We start from the raw sequence: 22,265 nt of genomic DNA on the forward strand, positions 1-22,265 counted from the left end.
ACCCCCACCTCCCCCACACACACATTTACACCAGCAGCAGCCTAAACTGTAAACGGCAGGATTCTGACTTTACCATCCAAATGTTGCAGCAGAAATCCACACTTATCACAACAGGCAACATTTTCCACTCTTTTGTTGCCTAATTTTTGTCAGTTGTATCCTCAGTTTCCTGTTCTCAGCTGACAAGAGTGGCACCCAGTGTGGTCTTCTGCTGCTCTAGCACTAAGTTTTGTGTTCACAGATTGCTCTTCTGCACACCTTGGAAATTAGTTACTTTTATTTTCTTATAAGCTTAAGTAGTCAGGCCTATCTCCTCTGATGTCAAAAAAAGGTGTTTTCACCCAGATAACCACTGCTCATTGGATATTTTCTCTTTTTCAGACCGTTCTCTGCAAATGGTGGTTGTGTGGGAAAACGCAGTAAATCAACAATTTCTACAGAACTCAGACCAGGCTGTCTGGAAAAATCACCTTGCCACATTCAGTCAGTTAAATCGTCTTTCTTCTCCAACCTGGTGCTCGGTTTGAGCTTCAGCAGGTTGTCCTAACTATGACTTCTTTTCTAAATGCACTGAGCTGCTGCCATGTGATTGGCTGTTTAGATAAAGAGGAAATTAACAGGTGTGTCTAATAAAACTGCCTGAGAGTGTAGCCCCTTTAATTTGAATAGTTAAGATATGCAAACTGCAGCTAGCTTTTTCTTCAGCTTTTAATCATTTATTTTAAAGAAATTAGTAACTAAGGATTAAAAAAAGATGAAATAAAAATACAATTTGGCTACATGTTTACAAAATCTTACTTTTAGTGCATAGTCTGAATTTTGAGTGGCAGGTAGTAAGTGGGGTTGGCTTGATGGCTTTAGTATTTCTTAATTATTGCCTGTGGAGCTGTTCTGATTGGCTGACAGAATTCCGTACATCAGTGCTGGTAACCCTAGCAACAGTGCCCGTGAGTAGGGATAGCCTAGTTAGCTAACTTTGATGGTTAACACCTAAATGGCGACTGGAATCCAGGCTGCTGAATGCTGACTTCAGCGCGGTAAGTTTTATTCTTTATATTTTTTAATGTAATTTTTAAAAACTTTTGGGGCAGTGTTACTTTAGCATTGAGAGGCAGATCGAAGCTACGCTAAAAAAACCAAAAAAAAAACAAACGGAGGCAGAAGTAACTTAGAGGCCGAGCACCGCCGCTTGGCTGCTCTAGTTCTGTTCAGTTCAGTTTCTATTTATATAACCATTAGACGACCCCCTGTGAGCAAGCACTTGGCGTCAGTGGGAAGGAAAAACACTCTTTTAACAGGAAGAATCTTCGGCAGATCCAGGCTCCAGACTCTATTACTTCTGTTCCACTGTATTTGGTATGCAAATAATGTGCATTTTATTCTATATTATTGAATTTAAAGCTTTATTTACTTATTTTAGAGATTTTAATGTATTATGCGTTTTTTAGATAAACGTACTCAGTATTACATGAGTAATAAAAATTAAAAAAAAAAAGGTGTCCACATTGTTAATGAACATGCATAATTTTGAAAAGGCCCATTCCCCGTAATGAGTAAATTTACTTTAGATATTTTACTATAGATATTTACTACATGTGTATGATTAAACAGTTATTTTATATGAAGCACTTTTCTGGCTCTGCCAATTTTCACGTTATAGGCACATAGCTGCACATGAGCCTAAAAAAACACAAACAATGATTTCTGTCCTGGTTTTCTGTACTGTGTTTGTTTCTGATCTAATATTCTGATTTCCTCTGGGTCACCCACATTGGAAAAAATTTTGGTAACACCCGCTGCGTGTTTCTAATGCAGTGTGGCCGTACTGGGCTGGAACAGAATAAACGAGTTAGAGACCTTATTAAATTTTACCAAAGATCATGAACACATGCCCGGTGAATGTTGGTAGAGAAGTGTTTGGTCCGTAACTAAGTAACCATTCTTTTAAAGACAGAAGTGAATGCTATTAACTGGACAGATCCCCTGACATTAATCCAGTTGTATATTTTTTGCTATATTTGCGATGGAGCGCTCTCTGCTTTACCTCTCTTGTGTTGGCTGACCCCAGGTATTTAAACTCATCTGCTCCTTGCAGCTTGACTGTTACATCTGTCTCCCTGTCATTCAGGTATTCTGTCTTCCTTTTCCTGACTGTCATTCCTCTTCTCTAAGAGCATACCTCCACCTCTGAAGGCTCTCGTCCACATGCTACCTACTCTCACTACAGATCACAGTCTCATTTGAAGAGTCCTGTCTGACCTCATCTCTCAACCTGTCCACACTGCAAACAAGAAGAGGCTCAGAGCAGATCCCAATGTAATCCCACCCCCACCTTAACGCCATCTGTCACTCTTACCTCACGCCTCACCGCTGCCTCTGTCCTCATACATGTCCTGCACCACCCTCACATACTGCTCTGCCATTCCTGACTTCCTCGTGCAGTGCCACAGTTCCTCTCTCAGCAGCCAATTATCTGCTTTTTCTGATCCGCAAAGACACAGTGTAGCTCCATCTGACTTTCTCTGTACTTCTCCATTGACATTCTCAAAATAAAGATCACATCTGTAGGGCTCTTTCTCAGCATGAAGCCATACTGCTGATCACTGATCGTCACCTCTCATCTTAACCTAGATTCAACAAATCTTTCCTACAGCTTTACGGTGTGTCTCATCAGCTTTATCCCTGTGTATTTACTACAGCTCTGCACATCAGTCTTGTTCTTGAAAATCAGTCCAGTGCACTTCTTCTCCAGTCCTCAGGCTCAAACTCTCTAAGATTGAGTTAAACAGTGTCAAAAGGTCCACTGCCCTCTTCTAGACATCCACAGGTATGTCATCTGAACCAAGTGCCTTTCCACTCTTCATGCCTTAGCTGCCCTCACTTCCTTACTAATCCTCTGCACTTCCTGATTCACTAACTGTCCTCCATCTGTCGTCCACTCTCTCTCATTTTCTTTATTCATGCACTCCTCAAAGTGCTCCTTCCATCCTCTCAACACACTCTCTCCACTCATTAGTACATTAGAAATCCTTTTGAACGAAAGCTATAATAACATGCAATTCACAGTTACAAGTTACACTGATAGTGTACTTTGGGGCCTGCATATACAGGAAGAAAAAATGTTTACAGACACAATAGCCTGTGCCAGTTTCATTAAACTAAGCATTATTACCTGCATGTGAAATGTGCTAAAGACTAAACTGGAGATTATACAAAAAAGTCTATGCCTGTGGTTACAGAAATCTTTTACTTTTACTAAATATATATAGACCTTTTGTGAGAAGGTCATGGCAGTCTGTGGACAGGAATTCTTGTTAACTGCCTTCTTTTTTTGTTGAGATATAATCAAAACCATCATTCAGACAGTAATGACAAATCCAGATCTGATGTGGGGTGTCTGGCACTGGGGAGGACCAGTTTATATTGGACCGAAAAGCGACATTGCTATAAAAATGTCTGACATCATCTCAGACTGCTGTGGACTGAGAACAACTCATTTTCATTGTGGGTAATTAGGGCAAAACTGAATAGAAGGCATCTTGTGAAAATTTTATGTATTTATGTGAATGTGTATATCCTGGTTTGGTTTTTGTTTGTTTGTTTGTTTTTTTCATTTCGCTTTGGCCACAGCCGGTCAACCTGCATTCTCTTGTCTTAGCTTTGGAAATTATAGCAAGTGGTAACATCAAAGGTTTACATACTGCAATTCACATGTTTTTCTGAACTTTGTGAGCTATAACTCCCACGTGCTAATGTGGAGATTGGCTGAACAGTGCCCTCTAGACAGACAGTGTGTCACTGCCTCACCCTGCCAAATAGCCCTTAATTCCCCTGCATGTGTGCAGTGCCAAGTCAGTGTCAGGCTCTGCTACACTGTGGGACTCCTGTGTGGCTCAAAGACTGTTCACAAACAGCAACATTGTGTAAAGTGTGTCTTGTATGTGCGTGCTTAAAACATCTTGCTTAAAAGTGCATTCAGAGGTGTGCTGGGTTGGTTCATGGTGCAACACGATTATCAAATACATCTTATGCTCCATCCCACTCAGTGGTACAATGGCTGGCTTGCTCTCACTGAGGGGGTGTGCCAGTGGGTGGTTGGAAGTGGCGCAACATCAGATACACGGACTGTAAATTTACACACGGGAACTCGCTGTTCTCCACAGTGGGTAAGACACGTTTTCACTTAGAAATGTCTTCTCTAATACCTCACCTGTTGGAGCCTGGCAGGTATTATGCACAAACACTGTGCAGAGCCAGAGTGTATGTGTATAGAGGGGGGTTGCTGGCAGCCCCCAGTGTATGTGCTGGAATGTGCCAAGACTTGCTTTTGGGGTGGGACACCATGACCTCAGGCAATAGGATGGGTGGGTGCGACTCAACTGACAGAGAAAAGGAAAGGAGCAGCAAGAGATGAGGCGGGTGAGAACAGACACGGACTACAACACTGTTTAGCATTCCCCCCCCCCAAAAAAGAAAGAAAGAAAGAAAGAAAGAAAGAAAGAAAACACGATTGTCTGTGGAGGGGAACACTGGAAGACATTCACTGTGAAACTGCTGAGTGGGAAGCTGTGGGTTAATGATTGGTGTTACATGTGAGTGACTTTATTACTTTGATAACTGTCAACTGTTTTAGCACAAAATGATTTTCACTTTACTTTTATTCCACGGAGGGAGGAGGGAGAAGAGAGCGAGGGGGGGGATGCTGTTTCTTTAAGAGAGAGAGAGAGAGAGGGAGAGAGAGAAAGGGAGGGACCTCTTTGCCCTCCAGAAACCAGGAAGGGAATTGAGTTGATCTGCTGCTGCTTGGTTAGCGCATACGGGGCTTTAAGCTGCACAACAGTGAGAGGGAGAGAGAGCTCCGGAGAGGAGGAGAGGAGAGGGCTGAGCTAACCCACAACAAGCACCACCACGGCCATCGCAGGTGAGCTAAAGACACCCTGTCATCCCCCCCTTCTGTCTGCCCTGGGCCTGTCGAACAGAGGAGAGCAGGGCAGAAGAGGAGAGGAATGAGGGAGGGGGCCAGAGAGGAGAGCAGGGTGGGGGGGTTGGCCAGAGAGGAGAGGAGAGGTGGGTCGCAGCAGTAGTCTCCAGTTAAGGTTCCTCTTTTTTTTTTTTAATCCTTCTAAAGTACTTCCTCTGTGCTGCTCTTTACCTCTGGGGAATCTTGAGATAAAGTTTATAGGATGTGTTCAAGGCATTAACTTTTCAGGCAGGTGGAAGCACTTAGAGGAGGTGGAGGTGGTGGAGGAGGGAGAGTAGGGGAGGGGGGGGTTCTCGAGATAGAGAGCGAGAGAAAGAGATGGAGGGGGGGGGGGCAGTGAACAAGGAGGAGGAACCAAAAATAATTCAATCGGACATGGTAAAAGCAATGGCAACAACTTTTGGGGATGGCAGCGATTGAAAGGCTCCGTGTGGTGTGAGTTGTGTGTGGAGGGCATGTTGGAGTGGCACTGGTACACTGCTCACCATATGAATAAGTCACAAATTAGGGCAGGAGTTTCAGGGGTCTGCCATGTCACTGTAGCGTGAGCTGATGAAAGACTTCAGTACTGCTCTGACAGTTGAGGCTGAAATGTTGTTGCTTTTTTCCCCCTGCGAAGCTCTGCCCTGCTACATGGCTGCTCTGTACTTTAATACCTGGCAGCCTGCTAGCAACATACTGTAGTGTATAATTCAGCTCCGAGTGCTTACGTTAGAGGAGGCTTGGAGATAGTGGGGGTGGTGAGGGCAGAGGGAGCTGGGACTCGTAGTGTACAGCAGGGACCGTAAACCAGGTCAAACGGAGTTGCAGAACTCTATATCCCAGAGTGCCTTGCCCTCGGCCATCCAGGAAAGGGAACAGCCGCCAGCCTATCCCAACAAGGAGGTGTGGTGAGTGAGCTGCTGTCAAGCCAATGAGGGTGGGGGATGCAAAGCTGAGTTGTGGGCTGAAAATAGAGGGGGGGTGGGGTGGTGTTGGTGCTGGTGGGTGGGGGGTGGGGGGTAGGTGTCTGTTTGTGTGGGATCAGGCAAGGGCTTGCCTGTATGACTAGGGCCACTCGTAAGTTTCCTGTCTGGTGGAGTTCTAGCCCTGCCCAGAGACGGAGGCAGCAGTGCTGGCCGGCAGGCAGGGGAGGCAGATAGGGCTCGGGAAACATTTTCAGCCTATTTGGTAAGCACCACAAAGGCATCCACACACACACACACACACACACACACACACGTGCGCGCGTACACAAACTGGGTCTTTAGGCTGTCACTGAAAGGAGACGAGAGGCAAGCAGAGGAAATAAATGCCATAGCATGTTGTGGGTGAGAGCAAAGGGGCTTGACAGAGTTCAGAGTTCTTGACCCACTTGCAGATAAAGGAGAGAATGGCAAATAGGTCACTGTTGAGTGCAAGTTTGTGCACAGAGAAATAGCTGCTTGTTTAAACAAAGTTTTTCCTTTCCACCACGCTAACTTTTTAAACTCTGGCCATTTAAGCTCATTGTGCACGGGGGTTATTTTTATGCTGTTAAGATGCACTTTTCTTTGAATGTTTTTTTACCTACTGCTGTGATTAAATTGCTCTGCTGCTATTATTAGTAGAGTGAAAAGATGAAGACAGTCGCACATCCTGTACTGCTGCTTCTTTAGGGCTGTTAAACCAACTCCACAAAAACCACCATATCAGATGTTTTCTAGACTGTAGCAGCGCGACCACGCTGATCGCTGACAGGGTACAGGTGAGCAGTTGAGCAACAGCTTATTTGAGAATCATCAGTAAGTGGCATCTCTTCTTGCTGACAAAGAGAATATGTGACACATCTCGTGACAGCTGATTTTCGCTTGTAGGGGAAGCTGTCACAGCGAAGTCCATGCAATATTAAAATAGCACATAAGCTCTGAAAACTTTCTCCTGGAGAACTTATGTTCTTGTGGCTTGATTTCAGGTTTTCTCAGCCAGCTGCACCACGGTCAATCTCATGACATGTTTTCTGCGCAGTCCATTCACCTACTTCATCACCAGTATCTTGTTAAAAGCAGATTCTAATCTTGTCTGCCGTGTAATGCTTTCTTGCGGCTCGTGGTTTAAAGACTTCATAGCAACCCTCGGCTGCTTTGCCCGATAACCAGATGCATATTTTTTGGCTTTGCATACTTGCTGAACTCGTTTTTTAAGTGTGTGGGCACGGAGAGGGTACAAGCAGAGCGCAGTACACGAAGACGCCCAAGTGCTGGGAAAGTGTTTGGAATGTTTCTCCGAAGGTGACAGGCGATATTTTCTATTTAGCCCAGTGTTACAAACAAATGCATGTATGTATTAGTTACAGTAAATGTTGTGTTGATGTTGTGCTGTGTTATTTCTTAGGTACTACTGTGTCAGAAAAGTATAGTTATTTCAAGAGAATTCCAGCAAGAGGTTAAACTAGGACGCCATATGTGTTTGTATGGGTGTGTGCACGCATGCGTGTGCGTCTGTGTTACCAACAATAGACTCCAGGGGAATTGCAGGGGACTTCAGTGGCTGTGGGCAGGTCCAAGACACCACCCATCAATTTGGCGGTGAGGCTGAATACAGTTTGATATTCCTGTATGTTTGTGCCTACACCACTATGGCCCAAAACTAGCAGGTTCAGACAGACTGAGAAGACAGGTTGCGTGATGTCGCCGTGGCAGTTTGAGGGTTCGTTTCGGAGTGAAATGTTGGCTGTGTACTGTACATCGCATGTAACAGTCATTGTGTTTGTTGAGTTTTACTTTTTTTTTTCTTCATGTGGGCACATAATCTCTAGTATCTAGTGTCACTCGTGTTGATATTTTCTTGTCGTGCTGTGTGCTAAACTGTTTCTCTGCCCCGTCTCTATACATGCTCTTTTATATGCGTTTGCACATTTATCTCCAGTTCATATTGTTTGGTTAGCCTCCTCCATGGTGAATGCAGCTTCACTTCCCCCTAATGTTTGGTTCCCCTGGTCAGCTGCTTAGTATACCACAGCTTCCAGCCTGGCTAGACAGACAGACCCCTCTCTGTTGTTTTTCTGTTGTTGTGCTGAAGTCTAGGGGGAGTAAAGGGGCTTCTTCTGTTCTCTTCTGGGACATTTATTATGGAGAGGCCAACACAACCTGATCAAATTAGAGTGGGAGAGTAAAAGGCTGAGATGTTTTTCAGAGTGGGGGGGGGGTGAAGCTAGACTTGAATTTCCACACTTGGGGAGTTAAATGTTTTGTTAAGCGAGGGTTTTTCAATATCAAGTAAAAACCATGGAATAGTCGAAGGCGGCAGGCTTCTGTCAACACTTTAATTTATTGTGAAGTTGATATTAAGAACTGTAGGACAGAGTCCAAAGGCTCATTTTTAATTAAGCAGAAAGGCCAAGTGATCAGGAAGGAGGATATGAGACCAAACTGACGCTGTCCGCACGTTGATTTAGAGAATCGGTTTGCAATGAAACAAGAGAGACGATGGGTGGGATGCATTAGGGGATGGTGAGACTCGGGAGGGTGGGTTGGTCTGCGCTGCTTTGCCTCCTCAGCAGTGGAAAGGGGAAGTGGGTGATGTGGTGGATACATGCAGTGCAGACTCTGAGACAGAGATGGAGCAATGATGAGATGAGAGCGACAGATGAGAGGAAGGGGGAGGCGGTGGTGTGTGCGTGGAGGGGGGGTCAGACAGTAGGGACAGAGAGATCGAGCAAGCAGAGAGCTGGTCATCTGATAACAGAGCGGGTTCTGTTACACGCCTGCAACAGACTCACAGGAAGTCCTCTTTCCCCGTTGGACTGCGCATGCACAGAGCGATGCAGCCGGGGCATGTTGGGCCTGCGGACCGACCGATTGGCCAGCTCAAGTTGTGCCGGACGACGCAGTGTAGGGGTGTAGTGCGGTTTCTGAAGGCACGTCTTAGATTTTCATACACTTCCTGGTTGGCAGCATGGCAGTGTCAAACTATGTTACTCACACTAAAAGGAACTCAGACTGTGGATGTGGTTTTATTATGCTGCAGCCTGAGAGAAGCTAGTCTCCCTACCATGTTTTAGAATTCTGATCAGCGGCACAAAATTGTCATCAAAACCACAAAACTGTAACTGGCTTTAAAGAATTGTTGAAGTTAAAGCTTTACTTGTAAAAAAAAAAAATCTGAAAGATTTGATTATCTACCAGCGTGGTGTTTTCTTTTCTACATTTAGTGACCACAAAACAAGATTTGTAGTGCTTGCAACAGTGTTTTATTTAAGAAGGTCCCTTTTTATTTAGACTGCTACTTCAGGAGTTTAAACTACATCAGAACATCATTTACATATGCTTTAAGTAAAATGCTGTCTAATAAGAGAAGATGTCCAGGTGCAAAAAGAAAGATACTTCTGTTATTGTGTGCATTGCGAGAGCAGTCATTTCGATGTGTCATGCTAAAGTGAATCACAGTTTTGTTTTTATTTGTTTGTGTGTTTAGTAGGCTGTGGGTCTGAGTACTACAGTGCAAACGGTCAGGAAAATAAAACCATGCAAATTCAGAACAGTTTGAGGGCTTCTGCACTTCATTGACAGCAGCTACATGTCTCTCTTCTGGAGCTGTACGGCAGCACGAACACTCTTTAAGGAAATCATAAATCCCCCTGCTGGCTTCCTCAAATTAAACTTTGCCCCACTTGTGGGTGGTTACCTTTCCACTTATTGTAACAGGTTATACCAGGTAACCGAATGAGATCTCTTGAGTTTATCATTGACATCTGAGCCGGATTCCTGGGCCTCCATGTGCTCATGAGTTATGAGCGAGCTTGTAAGTTTAACGCCCTGCCTCACCCACCACCTTTTCACTGGCTTTGTGTCTATGTTTTGGCAGTGCTTCCATGGTTAGTTTCTAGTGAAAGCTGCCAGGCCTAGGCCAGCCCTCGCAGCTTCAGTTTTATCAGTTGCTTACTCTCTTCCTGCTTCGCTCCCAATATGACCAATCAGGTTTCCTTCCACTGCTGGCAGCAATGAGTCACTTAGCTGTGGCACTTGATCAAAATCCACTTTTCCTAGGAACTGCCACCCCCCTCCTCATTCCAGTTATCTTGCGATGCCCTCTTTGTCCCACCTTGAACTTTATTGACCTGAGTAAAGTGATTCCCTTGGTTGTTGCCATAGAGGCAAAAACAGTTGAGTTAGTTTGTGAAATAAGGGCAAGGGAGAAAGAGATATGATTTTTTTTTTTTTAAAGTGTTATGGAAGAATAGACGGGGCCATAGGGCCAACCAGATGCAAAGATTTTTCACGTTTTCATTTCTGGAGCCGCAGTTTCCTCGAGTCTTTATACAAACACTTGAGGTCCTAATAAATGAGTTACTTGGATAGCGAATGAGATGGTGAATGCATAAAGTCTTCACCCGAGTAAAGTTGAGAAATAATTGTTCTCTTGTAAAAAGTCTAGGACTACAAACAGATAAAATTAATAATTTTCCTGCATTTCACTTTTAAAACATGGCTGCTACATGCTCCATTAGCATTTATAGTTTAAGGGCTCTTTAATTCACTCATGTTTGTTCTGCTTGTTCTCTTTTAAAGGCAGATTTCTCAGCACTTTTGAGTTGTGTAATATTTTTATGAGCCAATTACAAATTTTCATGTTTTTCAAGTTTAAGAAAGAGGTAACTGAAAGTTTTGAATAACAGACAGATACTGATGTGGTATTCGCTGTGAAATTTGGTTGACGGTTGTTTTTCGGTTGCTTTTTTGTTGTTGTGTGCATTAAGCAATATATTTTCTCATCTAAAAACCACCTGAGGTTGCGCAGACTGTTTCTTTGTATTTTGGAATGAGTGGTATGTTTCACAGATGATGTGTTTCGGCCAAAATACTACTGCTTTTACTAAATACCCGCGCTTCCCGTCATAACGTGTTTGTCTGCGAGTGAGACTAAAATCGGGTACAACTGTCTTGGCAAAGATATTTAATGCATAGGTCACTGCACAGTCAATCGAAACAACAGCAAAACAGAAAGTCAAAAACGACCGTTGTGTGCAGATATATGGGAAGGGGCAGATTACAGATGAAATGAAGGTGATGAGGGCGGGGAAGGGATGGGTAGGTCCTATTTTAAAGGACTTGTTTGACTTGCAAAGCAGGCCTGGGTGCTCATGGACTGAGCTTTGAGAGGAGGCCCTACCCTGGACGGGGAGCACCAGGGACACAGACAGCTGCTGCGCTGCTTTGTGCCGGGCTGTGGGCCTTGTCACCCACAGGCATGAATTAGTGATAAGGAATGTTTCAAGCCATGAGGAGGTGTCAGGATCAGGTTTGTTGCACTGTGTTTCCTCTTTCGTAGTGCTCTTTGTAGGTTTATTTGAGGACAGGTGGCTTTTGCATGCGGAGTTGTGCCTCCGCGCTTCATTGGCGCTGGATCAAGTTTGCGCATGTATGCGTGTGTGTTTTGTTTTTTTTCTTTATCTCCTCTCAGCTCAACGTCTTTACCCCAAAAAGCCGTGACCTAGGGTCAGCTTTGTATGTGCGGGGGATAGCGTGCTATACAAGCTTGTCTGGTCTAGTGCAGGTGCTGTAGATCTGTATTAGAGAAAAGCAGGTTGGCTCGGGTCTGGATGGGCTCACAGAGATCTATTTCCACCTGCGAAGGACGTGACCGGTAGCCATGTGGTTGCCCTTTCTCTTGCTCTTTCTTCCATCTCATACCGCTCGTGCTCGCTCTCTCCCTCCCGTGTCATCTCTCTTTGTCTTTGCTCTCATCTCCCTCCCCCCCCTCAACATATTCAGATGAGGGGTTGGATAATAAAATTTGCTCTTGCCATGTCTGACAGTCCGCTTCTATCAGAGCTTTGCGAAAGACGTTGGCAGTGTTCGCAGAGGCTTTCTGGTCAGCTGCCTATCAAAACTGAATTGAGTTAAGAGAGAATTACAGCAAATAATAAAAAAAAATGGTGGAGCCATTACATATTTAACACTAATCAAACACAGCACAACGATGTAAACACGTAAATCAGTCTTGTGTGTGATCTCTGGATGTAGAAGCTTTTAGATTTTTGGGTAATTAATGCAAAAAAAAAATCATTGACCTATTTAGTTGCTCATAATAAGCTTAAACATGCATCTGCTTATTTGTACAAAGGTGACATGTTGCCAAATCTCAGGTGTGTCATCAGATTTTTCCAGAGGAGAGAGAAGGAGAGGTTAGCATGGGTGAACTGGGACAAAAGAGGAGAGGCAGCCAGGTTTGGCAGGTTTGTTAGTGGGGTGTAGTGTACAAACACACCAGAAGGTCTGATCTGAAGGAATGTCATTTCAATGCCTTGCTCTCGTAGAGAGCAGCACATGCAACACATCCCTGCTTCCCACCACCACCCGCTGCCCCCTGCTGGGTCTCCCTGGCAGATGGAGAAGGGGGGAAAGGGTTGGAGTCTGTATGTGTGTGTTTGATATGTTATTGATGTTACAGTATTTTGTGTGCCCGTGCGTTCATAGAGAAACCAAGGATGGCTTGTTCTGCCGAAACCCCCCTCCCACTGCGCAGGCTTCAGTCGATCATTTTAATCTCCCCCCACATGTGAGCGAGGGGACAGGCCTTTTCTGAAACTTGGCACACAGTACAGGGTGGGGTAACCAGCTCAGACCGGATTGACAACCTCCCTTTTTAATACCGTTCCCTCGCAGCTTGTTGCGTGTCCTCTTCCTCCTCCTGTGGAGTTTTTTCCACAGGGTCTGCTCTGGCAGCCCCCCCCCCCCCCCTCCACCTCTTTTCCTCCACCTCTCTCACTTCCCTCTCTGGCTCTCCACCGACACAGAGAGCATAGCCTGCACAGCCCAGCTCCCAGCATGCACTCTGATCCCCACAGCCCTCTGCCTATCTGTCCTCCACGACCTCTTACTTGATTCCTTGCACAAGTGCATGCACACTCCCATAGATGTGGGCGTATATACAAGGAAATGGGCTCCTAGCCACCTGCATGGATGCAGTCCAAACATCTTCACCCAATTGTTGACCCAAATGTAAATTGTTGCAGGCTACTGTTTATTCAGCACCATTAGAATCTAATTCTTTGCACCAAATATATGTAACAGACCTGTTTTGCACAGAGTTTGTAACCAATCTGCTTGAACAAAGTAAATTGTTTACAGCGTTCAGCAAATTTGGCAAGTGTGAAATGCTCATGGTGAAGTTTGGTTTCAGTCAGGTTTATAGCAGGATCTTTTTATTTTGAGCAGCATGTCATGAAGATTTTGATGTATGTGGTTCTGGGAAGGTTTGATGTATTTTCACAGAAACTGTCGACATGTTGGTGTGAAAAAGCAGCAGAGAAGTTTTTGAACTGCCAAGAAATTAATGAATAAAGATGAGTGACTCATTAGAAATTTTTATTGACCGGCTGGAAAAGTCAGTACAGTTTATTTGGTTGAAGATCATAGGCTAGAAAAAAAGTCTGTATTCAAATGGTGTCATATTAGGCTACAGACTGGTTATGACAATTTTTAAGAAATGAAATTCTTTTGACTGTATTCACATGTTGCTTCAAAGCTCAAATGGAGGCACCCTAATTGTACATTCAGTTTTATATTTGACAATATTGTCAATTTTTGGGCTACCAGATATGGCCCAAGTTCGTAGATGTTTTTGCAGTTTTTCCAAAGATATTTAAAAATCTTTATGCGTATTTTTACCAGCTGCGTACTGTGAACTGAGAGCTCTCCGTTCTTGTGCTTGATATTTAAATGATTTTCAAATAAGGCCTCCGCAAACTTTTGATTCAGATAATACATGTTTGTTTCTCTTTCTGCGTCCATGTAATACCTGTCTGCTAATTTCCTCTTTTTCTTTTCCACCTGTTTCTACTCTCCTTCAGATAGGCAGACGGACAGACGGCAGGACGGATACACGGGTGGGGGCTGTGCTAGGCGGCTCGGCGGCAGGCTGGTGGAAGATGTCGTTAGGAGCCGGCGGGAGGGGCGGAAGGCGGCTCAGGGGGATAGCAAGCAGTGGGGGTGGAGGAGGGAGAGGTGGAGCGGGAGAGGCGGAGGAAGGTCCTGTGGGGATCCCTTTCCCTGAACACAGCGCAGACATACTGGGCAGCCTGAACAAGCAGCGGCTCAGCGGGCTGCTGTGTGACGTGCTCCTGGTTTCCCAAGATCGGGAGTTCCCAGCTCACCGCTCCGTCCTGGCGTCCTGCAGCACCTACTTCCATAAGCTCTTCACGTCAGGGGTAGCCGCCGACCAACAGAACATCTACAACATCGACTTTATGACAGCGGATGCTTTGGGAGCTTTGCTGGACTTTGCCTACACGGCCACGCTGACAGTCAGTCACAGCAGTGTGGCTGAGATCCTTGCTGCTGCACGTCTCCTGGAAATCCCACCTGTCCAGGATGTCTGTACACACCTGCTGGACACCAAAGTGCTCTCCCCGCCGGTATGAGACTTTTAATGCTAAAGTAACTTGTGTCACAATTCAAATTTAGGCATGAACTGTACTTTAGCCAAGTAACTGATTCATTCACATGGTCAAAGGGCCACCCTGTCATTAAGCCATCAACTTCAATTAATGCTCAGCATAGTGAAGCTTATATCACGGCCTTTATCAGTTTCTCTCACTATGCCAAACACACTCCCACAGCCGTGGGGTTAGTTCAGCGCTTACTCATTCTGAGCCAACAGCATTCATGGAGGGACAGCATGCTCTTTAACAGAGTACAGACACAGCACATTGCAACTACACTTCAATGTGATCAAGTGTAGCTGTGACATGCTGCACTGCATGGATAATGCTTTACATCATGAGATAAGATGACGTGATGTCAAATCATTATCGGAAGCTTTCTAGCATCTGTTGTTACATTTTATCAAAAGTTGAAGCCTCTTGATAACCTTTTTCAAGACTGGTGTTTTTAAGAGTTACAGAGTACGGCAGCGAAGACATACACAGGATCGTGTGCTGCGTTATTGTTCGTTTTATACATACACCGGGCATGAATGTTCTTTGCCAATTAGTTTTCATTTTCTCATTGCGCATACTAATACCCATGAGCGTACTGAGCGCCTCGGTTTGCATCCAGGATACCGAGTCAGTGCTGAAAAGCATCAGACCCTACAGGTCTGCACGCATCATCCTTTTGTATCTGATAAACATTTTAAAACATTTTATTTTAAACATGCATTTCCTCCTCTGCCTTTAGTCCGTCTTCTCTTTATGTTTTTATTTGTGTTTTTTTTCACAGGCTTGTAACACTTCGTTTGTTCTTATTTTTAGGCGGGCAGTGAGCAAAAAGGTGAGGGTGAAGATGAGGATGGGAAAGGCAAAGGAGGAAGGGAGCAGGGGAACCGGGTGCGGGCCCGGGAGTATCTGGAGTACTTCCAGAGAGGGGCGCATTGGAGCAGCAGCTGCAGCACGCCGGAGCTCAGGGACCTGCCCACCGCACACCTGCACTTTAATCACGGTAACGGGGGCACCCCCAGCAACGGGGCCCCTGTTGGCCCCAGCGAGTACTACTCCCCCTTGGCCCTCGCCTTGTCCCAGGTCCCTAAACAGGAACCAGAGGAAGAAGACGACGATGAGGATGAAGATGAGGATGGGGACGCGGTGCAGGGTAATGGAGGAACCCTGGGGTCCTCATACTACCCTCCGTCCCAAAACGGACACTTCTACCTCCCTCACAATTCTAGGCTGGGGCAGGAGCCCGAAACGGAGGACACTTGTAGGGAGGCGATGATAACGGAGAGGGGTTCAGCAAGTGCCCTCCTGCAGCAGATGATGGACTCCATCGAGAGGCAGAAGGAGCGTGCTACGACCGGTGAGGACCAGGGAGATGGCGATGACCCTGACATGGAATTTTACTTGAATTATTTTAGCAGTACACAGCACGAAGATACAGCGTCATCCGCTGTAACGCAGGGAGTGCCATCACTCTGGTTATCAAGAGGCAGTACAGCCCAAGACAGAGTAGGAGCAGAGAGGGGGGTTGGAGAGAGAGCCAGCGGGGGTGGAGGAGAACGGAAGATGCGCTCCAAGGCCTTCCAGAAGTGCCCCATATGCTCCAAGGTCATTCAAGGGGCAGGCAAGCTCCCGCGTCACATCAGAACGCACACGGGAGAGAAACCCTACGAATGCGCCATCTGCAAAGTGCGCTTTACCAGGTAAGCCCAATTAATGAAGAGACTTCCTCAAGTCACATGTGCTAATAGTCTTGGACACTGTTGACAAAATGGCCAGCAGCGGGGAAACACAAAGCCAAGAGCAGGAGTATTAGCGCTAACCAACTTAGCTTTGTATTAAGTAGACAGTGCAGCTTGTGAAGCTGTGTGTGTGCGTGTGTATTTACGTGAAGATGGAGTGATTAGGCCCTAACCAGGATTTTTCCCGACATAACATTGAAGCTGAATGTTAATAACAATGCCACGTAGAATCTTTCAGGTCAGAGAGAGGGGGCTGGAGGGTTGTAAAGGTCTGTTTTATTGTGACAGCCTTCATAGCAAAGTCCTGGAATTTTAACGTAGGGGTCCTATAAAAGAAGGCAGTGCCATGGTAGTGTTATCTAGTGGAAGGCTGCTATAAAGTGCTGTGCTCTGATACAGAGGGGGATTACAGGCGCTGGATGGTGCTCTATGTGCTCCAATGCAGTAATGTGAACTTTTGATCTCTGGTTATGTTGATTATTGCCCACGGCAGAGTAGTTACACCACCCCCTCCTCTCTCTTTCTGTCACTCCCTTACCTCTCTAATGAAATCTGCCATGTCCTGCTCAAATAAATGTGACTAGGCTACAGAAGGGTACTCGAGTGCACATGTTTTCCTCTTATTTAAGTCTTAACTTTTCCATGAAATCGTTCCTTTAATTAATTAATCAGTGGACTTGTGCTGGAAATAGATACAGTTGGCTAGAAATAGCCAAAACCTCTGCTGGCAGGTAGGGAAGACCAATCTAAATTTACGTAAATTCAGATTGGCAGTGGGAAGGGGGCACTGTAATCTTAATCCTGTTTGAACAAGGTTAAGAGTGTGCATCGCACAGCAATAAATCACCCCTGTCCTTTAAATAATTCACCTCTGTCAGTGTGCCACTTTGTTCCAATGCTTCACCCTAACTATGCGTCTGCATCGTGTGTTTGTGTATGTGTGCGCACACATGCGTTTCGTGGTTAACATTTCTATTTAGGGCACAGGTATACAGACCTCTGAGCGTTGCAGTGGGTTTATTTGTTTCCTTGTATGACAGCTAATCCACTTACCTGGCACTTGCATACACACACCTGTGGGTGGGTGTGTATGTGTTCAGATGCAGTTGTCTTAACTACGCTTGTTTGTTTAGAAGCCCTCTGCCCTCGGTACAGAAGGGTTAGGCGATTTAAGAGCTCGGAGCTGGAGAGATAGTAAGGGCTAAAGGGGGGAGGGAAGGACGAGAGTCAGATGAAGGCCAAAGAAGTCTGATAAAGTTTAGTAGGTGGTGTCATTGGAAAGTCAGATAGTTTTGTGTTATGAGATGCGTTTTGATATAGAGTCATGCTGTATGCTGTTTTGACTGCAGTGTTGTAGACCTCACAATTTGGAAAGCAAGTTTTCCACATGAGCTGTTTTATTCGCTCATGTGCGACACCTACAGAAGTCGGTCCCAGTACGACTCTTGTGGATAAATATAAGCTGCAAACTTGAGCTGCACTCAGTACTACAGTACTACTTCACAATAAATGTCAGCTCTTTCCAAATTATCCTGCAACCGTTGCGCTGCAGAGGAAATTCAGGTGTCCATTAAACATTTTTGCAATCTGTCAATTGTTGTTGTATTGTCGTCAAATACATGTTAACAAAAGGCGTAAAACGCTGATATAAAACTGATATTGTTATCATTTAGCAATAGTGCTGTTGCGTGCATTTACACAAATTAAAAGGTTAAGTTTATGGCTTCTCGTCAGTTAGACAGGGTACCTTCACAGAACTGGAGGAGATCCAGGAGATGGCTCTTAAATGGGAAATAAATCCATCCAAAGCATATTAGGCTGGCCACTGTATGTGTGAGAATTAATAACATAGTTTGAGTTAATTATGTATTTGTACGTGATATTGCACGAGTGATTAGAACCTGAAGTTGGCTGTGTGCACTAAGTGCATTCAAATGGGTGTGAACCGATCTTCTAGTGCAGCAGAGTTTTTGCCTTTGTATTCTTACTCGACCGTGTTTATTTTTCTCCCTCTCAGGCAGGACAAGCTCAAGGTTCATATGCGGAAGCATACAGGAGAGAAGCCTTACCTGTGTACACAATGTGGAGCTGCCTTTGCTCACAACTACGACCTGAAGAACCACATGCGTGTACACACCGGCCTGCGCCCCTATCAGTGCTCGAGCTGCTTTAAGACTTTTGTGCGCTCGGATCACCTGCACCGCCACCTCAAGAAGGACGGCTGCAACGGCATCCCCTCCCGTCGAGGCCGGAAACCTCGCGTGAGAGAGCCAGGGCTCCTCGAGGCCCCCGTGGGCCTGCTTAGCCCCGGATCCGACACCGGCCCCGGGTCTCATACCATCAGGGGAAGGCGGCGATCGGAGTCGACCTCGGCAGCGGAGGTGGAGGTTGCTGCTGGAGCACATGCACACAGTCCTCAGCTGCAGGAGCTAGCAGGGGAGGCAGGGCCCTGAGACTGCAGGGAAGACAAGGACACTGCTGGACACCATAGTCACTCTGCACCGCCTGTGAGACAGGCCAATGAACAGAGAGGAGTAAAAGATGCAAAGGCAATTTAAAAAAACTACAAAAAAAAAACTACAACAAACAACTAACTATTCCTCTATAAACCAAATCAGGGTGTCACAAAAATCTAATCTTTATATTTCTTTCTCCTATTACTTAGGACACGGCGTAGAATTGCAAGCACTTAAGTTGGTTTATTTGTTAAAGAGCAAAGAACGCTTCAAATCATGCACCCATTACGTCCACTTTCTGGGTCATTTCTTTCTTTGTAATAATAGGGTTTTTATACATATGTGGCATATGTGCTTAGGCAAATGTATGATAGATACAAAGGAACTCTGAGCAACTATGCAGTTGATTTAGATTTTTATTGGTTTTGTCCTCACAGCCTTCAAGCTCTAAGAAAGGTGTCTGTCAAGCACCTTCTGGCTGCTGTACGGGTGAAGCGAGGACAAATCCTCCCAATGAAAACAACTCTTTTTCTATTCTTTGCAGGTCTGAAATGTACAGTTACCATAGAAACACCATTGCCACAATATGGCATATGCAAGGAAAACTCGCCACAGTTTTGATGCAACAGATTTTCTTCTCTAAATGTTCCAGAAAGAATGAGGCAGGGGTTTGATTGAAGTGTTACTTACTCTCTAAAATGCATTTTAAGAATCTATGGCTTGTCTTACTGAAAAGCAAATTCACTTTGAGTCAAATCCACTTTAATGGGGGCTCGCCAATTGCAGGACTCGGGAATACGAGGGGTGGAGGGTTTGTGTTTCTGAAGCACTACCATTGTCAATGTACGTGTTGGCTTTACTACGTGGCCTCTTATCCCTCACAGCCCTGCAGTGTCAATATGTTTGTTCGCCCTTTTGATTTTGTCTTAATTTTTGTTTCTCAACATTTTATTTTTTTGACTGCTTTGGGTACTTGACACTTTATTATTGTATACATGTATATACAGCAGGTGGTGATATGACATTGGCCCCTCTTAATGCTGAGTTGTAGTTACCAATCACATTTTTTTTTCCTCGTAGGCTTGATGTCATATTTCTCAGAGAGTGAAGCTTGTGGGTGAACAAAACAAACTGTATGAATGTTCGATGAGAGAGGAAAAAAAAAAAAAAAGCATTGATTCACCCATTTGTCCTAAACTTAACACTTGATATGTAAAGTTCCTGCCCAAAGGACGAGGGGGTCGATTGAATGAATGTGCTTAACTTTTTGCAGTTTTTCGGATTCTGTCCTTGTGTGACAAGGCGCGGGTAGCACTTAACCAACCGCAGGTTAAAGGAGCCTGAGTGAGAGAGTGACAAAGAGTACGAAGAGATAGACGAGCACCTTTTTTTTTTCTATGTTTGCACAGCTTTACTAAAGATATCCAACTGAGGGAGAGGTAATATTTAAAGGAAGCGGGCTGATGTGCGAGGAGGTTTATGCTTATTCCAATCTTTTTGCCCTGGGGACCACACAACCGTAAGGCAACCTGTATGATGAAGAGAGCAATAAATACCTGTCCAAGTTGGGAGGCCAAATAGGAGCGCAGCTGCAGCTGGTTGATGGGGGAGGGGATCGAGGGAAGGGGAGGGGGATCTCGCAATGTCTGTTGCATTCCAAAAAATAATCTCCCCCAGCTCAGCCACGTTTCCAGGCAGGAGGGGATCAAATCAGGCCTTTTCTCTCGCTCCCTCTCCCTCTGTAGTCCTCTAATGCCCCCGAACCAGCCTGGAGGGGATATTATTATATTAGAGCCTGGTGTTACTGTGGGGAGGACGCCTGGTGCTGGCAGTTTAGTGTGCGACTGTGTTTGCGTGCGTGTGTGTGTGTGTGCGTGGCAGCCAGGGTCCCTCTGGCCACATCATCAGCGTGTGTGAGTCAGCCACAGCCTGTTCAAACATGCACCCTGAGCTGCCAGCCCCAATACACTTTGTCTTGCTAACACACACACATGCTCACTGGGTCCAGGTATCCTGTAGAGAAGGGGAAAACACCAGAGCTGACATATGTGTTTGAATATTGTCAGCGACTCCATACGTTTGGATTTGTTCGTCTTAAACAATAATAAACTCCAGAATCCAACTTTAGTTTCCATACGAGCACATTGAGCCTTTTGCGTTAAGAGAACATGCATGTGATGTAGAGTGCCCCCCCTCCCCCAGCCCACCCTGTAATTTCTGCAGTAGTGCTTTTTTTCAACTATCAGTCCTTTTGCACGTTGGATGGGAAGAGGCAGGTCATGATTGCACTTTGTTACTGAGGAGGGCACTTTGGTCAACGAAACGGGTACTTTGAAACAAACCAGTTGCAAATGAGATCAGCCTTTTCCTTCAGTGCGTGATGGTGAAGTCGAGCTCCTTCGCTGGTTTCGTTCAGGTTTTGACAACAAGCTGCCAAAAAAGAAAAGAGGAGACGAGTGTCGATCTCTACAAGAGAAGCCAGGCAGGTCCACACACACAAAAAAGAGTAAATCAATCCATGTAACTGAATGCACTTGAATTTAGTTGTAAAAAATCTAGTGATTGGTTTTTTTGGGGGTTTTTTTGTTTTGTTTTTTCGTCTTAATGTAAAGTAAGGGGATAGAAGGAGGAGGTAGACAAGTGGAAAGAGCACTGTGTGCGTGCATACATGCATTTTTATTATTTTATTTTTTTTGCATGCATGTGCACAAGCATGCATTGCTGGCTGGCAGGCTGAAGGGTCTCAGGACAACGCTGGATAAACAAACTTGGTGTCTACCCCATCTGTTCACCAGCTACTCTAAAATCTACATGTGTTCTCGGAGGAACTGCAGTGATAATAGGTCCGCGGTACCACAGGAGCGAAAATACCATATTGTAGAACAACACATTGGACAGTTGCTTGTTTACTTCACGGCTCTCTTGGTGCAGATTTGCATAACTCTTTGTTTACCCTTGTTGGCCATTGTCAGGGTTTGGCCAGGTCTTGAGAGTTAGTTTCTATTTTTGTTGTTTCGTTATGATAAAGATGGGGTTAATTATTGCACAGTTTGACTCCTGCAGGCAGACCGATGTAAGCGGGGCAGTCTAATGTCTTGTGATCTTCATGTATCGTGGTACTTGGCTTGGACTGCCTAAACCCACTTATCTTGACGTGGCAGAAGTTTTACCTGTCAAGACCCGTGGGTCATCTTAAACACAATGTTTCATTGGACCTTAATGTTTCCCCAAATGTCTTATGTTGTTTGTTGATTAACCAAAGTTTTTTGCCCTCCATCTTAGTCTACTGTAAACAAGAGATATTGAAAGTATGTCTATAATTTTTCCAGGCTGGGCCTCCCTGACTAAGCCACACACAGATGCCCTTCTCTGGAATACATATGCAGAAATGTGTGTCTACTTACTTGAGTTTGCTTTCTCTCACTCTTTGTATCCTTGTGGAAAATAGAATTTGAGGTGTAAGGATGTATAGCCTTTTGTTTCTGTCTACACTCGTTTTTCTTAAAATAACGTGTTGTGCTACAGCTATTTTTTTTTCTAATAATTATACGTGAGTGTGAGTGTGAGTGTGAGTGTGCGCGTGCGTGTGTTGTGTGTGTGTGGTCATGGTTTTGGGATGTTGTGCCAGGAAGGTGGGGCTAATGGGTGCTTGGGTGGGGTTATGGATAAAAGCCTGATAGCACTGGAAGTGG

General features: G+C 45.1%; 1 protein-coding gene across 1 annotated transcript; it reads left to right on the forward strand.

Annotated features, from left to right (window-relative positions):
• Nucleotides 1-980: 980 nt before the first annotated feature.
• On the forward strand, nucleotides 981-22,094 carry zbtb7a (zinc finger and BTB domain containing 7a; the record flags this gene model as incomplete). Its single annotated transcript, XM_005727103.2, has 4 exons — nucleotides 981-1,037; nucleotides 13,794-14,357; nucleotides 15,195-16,078; nucleotides 18,135-22,094. Coding segments are annotated over 4 exons (1,941 nt in total), but the record flags the coding sequence as incomplete, so codon positions are not given.
• Nucleotides 22,095-22,265: the final 171 nt, after the last annotated feature.

The sequence above is a fragment of the Pundamilia nyererei genome, unplaced genomic scaffold (genome assembly GCF_000239375.1).
Source record: "Pundamilia nyererei isolate P.nyererei 1_Seehausen unplaced genomic scaffold, PunNye1.0 scaffold00023, whole genome shotgun sequence".
In the NCBI taxonomy this organism is placed as follows: domain Eukaryota; kingdom Metazoa; phylum Chordata; class Actinopteri; order Cichliformes; family Cichlidae; genus Pundamilia; species Pundamilia nyererei.